Here is a 9,939-nt window from a genome sequence, read left to right on the forward strand (position 1 = left end):
CAGTTTTCGAAAATTATTCCAAAGGTATCAAAAACTGAAAAGCGAAAAAAGGAAATTATCAGATACATTAAGAAATTCATCAGCAAAGCAACAGAAGCTGAAAGTGGAAATAGATCAGCTTAAATTAAACCGGTCAGACCTAAGAGAAGAGCTTGAAGACCTAAAGGAGAAACTGGTCCTAAAAGGGAGTAAAATACCATTTTCAAAATCACCGGAGATCGTCACTTTAAACCAAGAGTTATCAGCGTTTAAAGCTCTTAGTATAGTGTTCAAAGAAGAGTTAGTCAGACTGGACGAACAGAATAAAATATTAAAATCAGACCTTAAAACCATTAATAAAAAATATGGTTGGGCCCATCACCTTTTAGAAAGGCGCAATTTTGAACTTCAATATGAATATGAGCGGCGGAAATTAGGTGAGATGTGTGCCGATTATGGTATAAAGGCTTTGCGTGATCTGTCTGAAGAGATGGAGAAAATGAAAGAGGATCTGACAAGAACCAGAGATAATCTCAAACTAATGACTCTGAAATGGGATATGGATATAGCAGAAATATGGGACAACAAAAATCATCAAAACATCCATTCAGAAGAATCATTGGCAAGACAGGAATCAGTAGTTTCTACCGAAAGTGGCTTTTTTGGCCCTTCTTCATCTTCTCCAGAAGGTAAAAGATTTATTTTATTCATGTATTTAAATTAATTTATATAGAAATTATTAGTTTCAAAGCTTATTCCCCCGATTTGTTTAAATGAATACTTATTTCCCCATTAAAAAATTTGCATATGTAGTCGAATTTAACTAAGTTGAAACTGAATTTGAAAAAATAAGTTTTTCTTTCGATTGAAATTAGGGAGCAGAATTAAATCTTAAGATGAACAGAGATTATTCTGCAGTTTAGGGAGGTTAGCCTCTCCTCAATCTTTCTCTCTTACGTTTTTTAGTACTAATTTTTTTTTTAATTTTAGTATGAAAAATATCTTTATACTTCCCAATAACAAATACTATACTGTACGTATGCAATAAAAAAAAAAAAATCGGAGCTTCCACCCCTCTCCCCAGGAACTGAGTGGTCATGTTACCCCTAAGTATGGCTATTGGATCTTTTAACTATGTTGAACAAAATATTAGTGTCGAAATTTTAATCGGACGATTTTGGGGGGAAATGACGCTGGAGGGGGGTATTTACACTCTATAATCTTTTTGTTCACAAGAGGACAGAAGAACTTTTCATGTCCGTTTGAAAGAGCCCTCTCCTAATGTTCAATCACCATCGGTTCTATACGATTACTCTTGAGAAAAATGAACACTGATCAGTGACCTTTGTCCTGGCAACAAACTCAAAAATTTAATAGTTTATAGAAGCTTGAAACATAACTTCAGTATAGTTTTCTGAAAGCTGAATCTGATATTGTAATTTTGATAAAAAGAAATCCGTAACTTTTAATGTGTATTATTTCTTGAAAGTCCAGCAAATTTTTTGAGCCAATTATTTAGCCAAATCTATCGGTACATAATTTCCAATTTTAGAGTTTTGGTTACTATTCAGCCTTGTTACTCCTTGCTTACTGTTCGCTACTCCGAACTGTTTGATCTATTCCTTATCGCATAATTCATGCTTTTATGTTGATTTTTACCCGTGATGATTTTTATTAGGTTTGACTAATTATTCCTTCCATCCTGATCAAATAGTTAAGTCTATAATGAATGTATATGATATCATTAAGTAAGTGTAAATCAAATATATTGCTAAAATAAAAATTAATGGAATGTGTAAGAAAAGGTTCATCTTTGAGCCAATAGAGCTTGACTCAAACTTCATATGCGGTTTTTATTTGAAACAAATAAAATTTCCCAAAGTGTTCCTTTTTTCATTGAGGTCCTTTATTATTCGTCGGTTAAAATAAACATACCAATGGACCAGTTCTTGAAAATGCAGGGAGGGAGATTTTTTTCTTGCAATTCAGCGGGTTCCTGTGTAGTATATGATACACACACGAGAAGTGAAGTTATATTAATGCTAATGAAATATAAAAAAATAGGATGAAAATAAAATACTTTAGTAAAAGAAAAAATATGAAAATCACAACAAAGAAGGGGGCGCACAGAACGTATTACATAAATACCTAACCTAACACAACTAAAATATCATCTCTATATATTAAATGTTTGCTTGGTATGTTAGTGGGATTTTCATTCAAGTTCGTAACTTTTAATGGTTAGCATTAAATCAAATAGGCTTTATGAACTTGGAAACAGCTTAAAAATTCTTTTCTTTCGTTGCATCTAGTGTTATCAACAATTTATTATTCAGGAGTTTCGGTTACTATTTAGCTGAGTCGTTCTATATTTATAGATTATTATTCATTTTCTTAATCTCCAAAAATTGATAACTTTGAAGAATAAAGTGACTAATGTTTATTATTACAGGTTCGATAAGCTGGAGTCAGGAGTCTGGTTCCTTGGTGCCTTGGTTGGGGCAGTATTGACAGATCAAAAATCAAATACTGACGAACACATTTACTTATTGACAAGAACATACATTGTTTAGAAATTGTTGTTATATTATGCATATATATAAGAAATATATATTTCTATTTACATTATTTATATTAGAAAAAATACATAACTCTTTGAAATATGTACATTCGTCTTCATCTATTATTAAGGTTAAACATATTGTGTGACACTCAACATTGGTTTGGATTTGTGGAATCGTTTACTATTGTGGATCATGTACACGGGTGGGAGTTTAGTTCAGGGGCTTCAAATGAGCGTGGGGCGGTGTTTGCCCTCCATGAATTTTATGAAATACCTTTTTGGGCTATTTTTGTCGGAAAATGAAGAATAAATTCTCTTCATGCTAAAGTTGTAAACACTTTTAGAAAAGCTTTTTGTTTAAAAACTGTATTTAAGAATGTCACTAAGAAGTGTCACTTTGTTTAAAAACTGGGACAAAAGGTTAAACTTTAGTGAAGAGAATAAGACAATGAGGAGGAATTAACTCATTTTCATACAGAATAATTTCTATTCGTCCAAAAAACTTTTTTTTTATTTAATTTTTGATTAGTCATTTCAAATAATGCGGGTAAAGTAGGCTTCATTTTCATGACAAAATTCCTTCCGTGACAGTAAAGTAATTTGAAGACTTTTTTTTAACATTAATGCTTGCTGTGTTTATAATGTTTTTGGAGTATAATCGTTCAACCATTCTTTGAGGCAAAATTTTTTGGCAGCATTCTACAAGCTACAAAATATGTAGTTCATTCCAAATATATATGTAGTTTGAAATATGTAGTTCATTCCCCCCACATCTCGTTACCTTTGGTTTTGTATTGATCTTGAGAAAAACCAAAAAGCTATTCGGGGAATTGTTTTATTTTCACACATCAGAAATGCATCTTGAAAACTTTGCATAAGAACTTTGTCATTAAGCCTGTCAAACAGTCTGGAAACAACTTGTAAATAGTGAACAATTCATTTAAAAGTAACCAAAAGATCTAAAAATGTGGTTTTAATAACCATAATCAGTTGAATTTTTTTTTTCGTGGTGATTCTATATATTAAAAGTTCAAAACCTAAATGTAACTCTAAGGTGACTTAATGTGACTAATACGCTTATCAAACAGTTCGTGGTAACGAACTGTAGTAAGGAGCGACCCGGCTCAATAGTAACCAAAACTCTAAAAAATGGATTTTTGATATCAATAGCTACATAAAAAGAATCGCATTTCAATGTTGATTTTAAATATGTAAGTTTCATCAAGTTTAGTCTTACCCATCAAAAGTTAATAGCCTGAGAAAATTTGCATCATTTAAGAAAATAGGGAGAAACACCCCCTAAAAGTAGTAGAATCTTAACGAAAATGACACTATCAGATTCAGCGTATCAGAGAACCCTACTGTAGAAGTTTCAATCTCCTATCTACAAAAATGTGGAATTTTGTATTTTTTGCCAGAAGACAAATCACGGGTGCGTGTTTATTTGTTTGTTTTTTTGTTTTGTTTTTTTTTCTTTTTCCCAGGGGTCATCGTATCGACCAAGTGGTCCTAAAATGTCGCAAGAGGTATCATTCTAACGGAAATGGAAAGTTCTAATGCCCTTTTTAAGTGACCAAAAAAATTGGAGGGCATCTAGGCCCCCTCCCAAACTCATTTTTTTCCAAAAGTCAACGGATCAATATTCTGAGATAGCCATTTTGTTCAACATAGTCAAAAACCATAACAACTATGTCTTTGGGGATGAATTACTCCCCCACAATCCCTGGGGGAGGGGCTGCAAGTTAAAAACTTTGACCAGTGTTTACACATAGTAATGGTTATTGGGAAGTGTAAAGACATTTTCAGGGAGATTTTATTTTGTTTGGGGGTGGGGCTGAGGAGAGGGGGCTATGTTGGAGGATCTTCTCTTGGAGGAATCTGTCATGGGGGAAGAAAAATTCAATGAAAAGGGCGCAGGATTTTCTAGCATTACTATAAGAAAACAATGAAAAATAAACATGAAAAGTTTTTTTCAAATGAAAGGAAGAAGTAGCATTGAAACTTAAATCGAACAGAGATTATTACGCATATGAGGGGTTCTAAAAATACTTTAGCATAAAGAGCGAGGTATTTAGGAGGAGATAAATACCTTGCTCTTTATGCAAAAGTATTTTTAGTAATTTCAACTATTTATTCTACGGCCTTTCTGATTCAGGGGTCATTCTTAAAGAATTGGGACAAAACTTACGATTTAGTGTAAAGAACGAGGTATTACCGAGGGTACAAACCCCCTCATATACAAAATAAAAATTAAAGAATATAAAAGTTTGTTACGTAAGTTTTTTCTTAAGTTACGTATATTTTTTACTAATAAAAAAATTCGTTAAAAATTAAAATTTATAATTGCCTTTTTTTGTAACCGAAAAATTGCATGGCAACTAGGCCTCCTTCCCCATCCCTTATTTCTCAAAATCGTCTGATCAAAACTAAGAGAAAGCCATTTAGCCAAAAAAAGAATTAATACGCAAATTTCATTTTAATAATTTATGTGTGGAGAGCCAAAATCGAACATGAATTAATTCAAAAACGTTCAGAAATTACATAAAAAAACTAGTTTTTTTTTAAACTGAAAGTAAGGAGCGACATTAAAACTTAAAACGAACAGAAATTACTCCGTATATGAAATAGGTTGTCCCCTCCGCAATCCCTCGCTCTTTACGCTAAAGTTTGACTCTTTGCCACAATTATACTTTTAAAACAATTAAAAGCTTTAGCGTAAAGAGCGAGGGATTGCGGAGGGGATAACCCATTTCATATACGGAGTAATTTCTGTTCGTTTTAAGTTTTAATGTCGCTCCTTACTTTCAGCTAAAAAAATTAGTTTCTCTTATTTAATTATTTTAAAGAGTGGTCACCTTCTCGCGCGAGGTATAAAAAAACTGTTCTAGTTATGTTTTTAGCCTTTAACATTGCTCAAAAGAGGGCCAAGGAATAAATAAGTCATTCTTGATACATTAGTACATTTACGTTGAATTTATTTTTATCTTAGCGCATCTCTTGTATGACTTATGGTTTTGTTTCAGGAGACAAAAAAAGGGGCCGACTGAAGTACAATACATAATAAAAGGGGAAAGTTAGAAAAACTACGAAAAGAAAAGGAGTTGACAACAATGGACAAAGTTTTCGAACATTTTTTCAAAGGTATCACAGATCAAAAGACGAAAAAAAAAATCAGGCATATTAAGAAATTCATCAAAAGAACAACGAAAGCAGAAAGAATAAATAGCTCAGTTTAAATTAAACAGGCAAAGCTAAAAGAGGAGCTTGAAAACGTAAAAGAGAAACTGGATGCGTAAGTTAATTACCTGTCCTACGAAAAGCATAATGAAGGTCAAGATTTTGGCCCAATAGGGGATGAAATAGCATCTTCAAAATCACTGGAGATAGTCTCCAGTGATGAGTGATGAGTACTACACTAGAGGTATTAGCGTTTAAAGCTCTCATCACAGCGTTCAAAGAAGAGCTAGCTAGTCTGGATGAAGAGAATGAAAACTTAAAAACAGATTTTACCACCATCAATAGCGAATATGTTATGGCTTATCACCTTTTAGAAAGTCGCAATGCTGAACGACAGTATGAATGTCAGCGGCAGAAATTAGGTGAAATGTGTGCTGTTTATGGTATCAAGGCTTTGTTTTATCTGTCTAAAGAGATGGAGAAAGTAAAAGATGAATTGGCAAGAGTCCAACTTCAACTCAAACTAACGGCTATGAAATGGGATACGAAAATATTGAAAATATGGGATAACAAAATTTATCAAAACCTGTAATCAATAGTTTCTACTTCAGGTTTCTCTTTTGGTGCTGCTTCATCTTATTCAGAAGGTATGGGGTCGTTCCATTTTTATTCCTATCAATTTTTATTGACGTTAAATGTTTTATGAACTTGAATCAACTCGTCCCTCTGTAACTTAGACGCCATTACACTTTCATCTTTCGCCGAGATTTTTGGGAATGATCTTGTAAATAATAGGCTTTTATAAAAAATATTATAAATAATAATAAATTTATAATAAATAAGTTTTTATTTCTAATAGTAATAATTTACCAATTTAATATTCACCATTAATCTAATAAATCCTACGAAATTAGTATTTTATTTAAGTAGGCGGGATAATTTAAGACTAAAAGGTCATGTTTATCTTTAACATAAGGCAAGGGTGGATACAGGATATTTTTTTTTTTTTAGCGGGGGGCACATAATAGGTTGATTCGATAAACTCAGAGACAAAGAAATACCAGCAATTTAAAGGAAACATCGACAATTATGTGTCGGAGGTAGGTAGTGGAAATGGTTTTAAGTTTTACTCAAATCTGGTGAGGGTTAAAGTTCTAATGAATCTATCGAAATTAAAATGATATAAAAATATTGATACAAAAATAGTAAATTATAAAAACCACCCAGCCATAAAAAAATAAATAAAAAGCTGTTTACCATTTATAAAAAAGTATGACATTGAATATTTTCTACATAATTTTGTGTCTTTGTATTTCAGACCACTATAGCAAGTGAGTTAAAATTTATATCGCAAAAAAATTGGCCGAGAACCATCTTTTGGGGCCATGGATTCTTTGCAACTATTTGTCTAAGTCAAACCATTTAGCATGTGGCATAACTTCATGGCATCACTTAGTAATTTTGATAGTAATGAAGAATAGAAAATGTGGATTAATATACAACTTGTGTATATTCGTAAAAGATGTATTAAAAATTAAATACTAGTTCGTCTAGTTCGTTTAAATACTAGTTCGTTAGGAATCAAACACAATAAAATTCTATTTGATCCATCCCAAAAACCTCAGCTAAATTTAAAAAAGCAAATATTAAAGATTGTTTGCTAAAATTTTGATTATTCACCATTGATGATGAAAAATTAAATTATTTGATCTTCTTATTTGTGTGTTTGTTTTTGTGTCCCTGTGTCTGGGATGGCCTCCCACGCCCCTCCTGCCCGATATTTATTTATTTACTTATATTTTATGAGTTTTTTTTCTATTTTGTTTGTCTTTTACCTTATTATATTTTGAAATCATTATTACGATGAGATTTTGATGTTTTTTCTTATATTTTTGCACTGTCCCAGCCTTACGAGCTCTGTTCTCTGTTGGGGCATAATATTGTTTTGTGTATTTCTTTGAGTTGAATAAAGAAAAAAGTTGAAGTTGAAATTAGGGGTGTAACAAGAGAAACAGAACAAAATGGTAGAAATACATAGAAGACATTTAAAATGAGGGTTGAAGTATAGACAACAAAGCATTAACTGATCACTATTTCCCTTTAAAAATAGTGTTTTAGGAAACAGAGTCAACTTTGGCGAAATCTCAAAAACTTACTAATCAAAATTTTATTATTCGTAACAACGTGTATTTAGTGTGTATTTCCACATTTTAAAGTTCAATATATTTTGCTTAAATTACAGAATTCACGATTCTATGAGAAAAAGTCTATTTCTACTCCCGCCGTATCCCTGTCGATGTCTACCTCAATATTTTGTTGAATTTTTAAAATGGCTAATCCTGTCAGTCTAGAGTCCCGCATGTTTTTAGCCCTTCATTAGTATTTCTGCTTCTATTCATCCTAAAATATTCGAATAAAGACCAAAATCGTCAGAAAAATATGAACACTAATAAAGATGCATATAGGTATGTGTTTCAAACTTAGTATATGAGTTGAAATGCTCCTTAACAAAACAAATAGTTATGTATTTGTTATTTTTTACTTGATAGGTAGAGATTCGTGATTTAAATTCTCAGGGTTTCAAGCTATGATAGATTTCAAATTAATTTTTTTTCTTAAGATTTTCAGTTATTCAATTCAAACATTTAAATCTTGGTTTGACTGTCGAGCACAAAAATATAAATTCGACATTCAGCTCAGATTAAGCATCAAGTTAGAGAACAGTCGGGTAAAAATTTTGATTTTATAAACAACTAATCAGGGAAATATGATTGGGTGGCATGTATCAAAATAATCAAAATCTTCCGCTGTATATATACCAGTCTCTACGATTTTATGGACAAATATATACAAAATATACTATGGATAGCCCCTATACAAAGCATGATTATATTTTGTGACTGGTTGGTACTGGTATTTGATTTATAAACAACTAATTGTGGAAGTATGATTGAATGACATGTATCAAAATAAGTATAAAATCCTCCGTGGTAAATATAGCAGTCTGTGCAATTCTATGTTCAAATATATACAAAACTAGCTGTTGGGGTGGCGCTTCGCGCCACCCCAACACCTAGTTGGTGGGGCGCTTCGCGCCCCCCAAGCCCCCCCGCGCGCGTAAGTCGTTACGCGCCATATTAGTTACGCGCCATTGTAGCAGTGTCCCTGTGTCCCACCTGTGAATAGAGATAGATATAAATATATATTTTTAACTACGTAAAACATGCGAATACACAACATTCTTCGCTGTCCCATTGTCTGTGCATATAAATAGCATTTATATTCCCTGTGTCCCGGTCGTCATTTGTGTCCTGGTGTCCCAGTTTGTATTTCCTCTTTGAGTGTCCCGGTCGTCATTTATATTCCCTGTGTCCCAGTGTCCCGGTGTCCCGGTCTGTAATTTCTATTCAAACAATCCCTGTGTCTCAGTCGTCAATTATATATCCCACCTGTGCCCCCGGCGTCCCCGTTGTAGTTGTGTCCCTGCGTCCCGGTCGTCATTTATATTCCCGGTCGTGATTTGTGTCCGGGTGTCCCAGTCTGTAATTTTTCTTTGAGGTTCCTGGTCGTCATTTATATTCCCTCTGTGTCGGTCGTCATTTGTGTCCCGGTCTGTAATTTATCTTTGAGTGTTTTTTCTTTTTAGTTTTTTTTAGTTTTTTACATTTTTTCAGTTTTTTTTTCTTCTTTATTTTTCAGCGTCACTATGAAGTACATATCGCCGAACCTTCAGTCATTTTACAATTAAACATTTTTCCGTGAACACATGTTTTAAATACCATTAATGACGTCACCGTCAAAGCAAAAATGACGACAACTAATTTCATGACGTCATCCGACACAGAAACATGACGTCACCTGATCCACAGACAGACAGACAACTTATTTTTATATATATAGATATATTATGGACAGCCCCTATACAAACACCTGACTATATTTTGAGATTGGTGGTGTGAAACTCGGAAGTAATTAAGTAGTAACATTTCATTTCCGTGTTCTACTTTAGTGGTGTCAATTTCCACTTTTTTCTCAACATTTCATTGGTAAATATACAAAAATCGATATCATTTCATTGATTCAAACTGAGAAATCAGATACCCGTCTATACCTGCTAGATAAAAAAAATTAAAACATATTTATTTGCCTTCTTTTATAAAATTTTCTCGAAAATATATTTTTCTTAATTGTTCCGACCTTTGAAGGAGTATTTCGACTCT

The 9,939-nt window shown here is 32.7% G+C and overlaps 1 protein-coding gene across 1 annotated transcript in view; it reads left to right on the plus strand.

Moving 5' to 3' along the window:
• The window catches only part of LOC136040002 (uncharacterized), a 5,070-nt gene extending 2,456 nt beyond the window's left edge, over window positions 1-2,614 (plus strand). The window contains exons 2-3 of the mRNA XM_065724068.1: window positions 4-668; window positions 2,432-2,614. Of these exons, the coding sequence (XP_065580140.1) occupies window positions 4-668; window positions 2,432-2,490 (724 nt within the window). The 3' untranslated portion in view covers window positions 2,491-2,614. The remainder of the gene's footprint in view (window positions 1-3; window positions 669-2,431) is intronic.
• The last annotated feature ends 7,325 nt before the right edge of the window (window positions 2,615-9,939 follow it).

The sequence above is a fragment of the Artemia franciscana genome, chromosome 20 (genome assembly GCF_032884065.1).
Source record: "Artemia franciscana chromosome 20, ASM3288406v1, whole genome shotgun sequence".
Lineage (NCBI taxonomy): Eukaryota > Metazoa > Arthropoda > Branchiopoda > Anostraca > Artemiidae > Artemia > Artemia franciscana.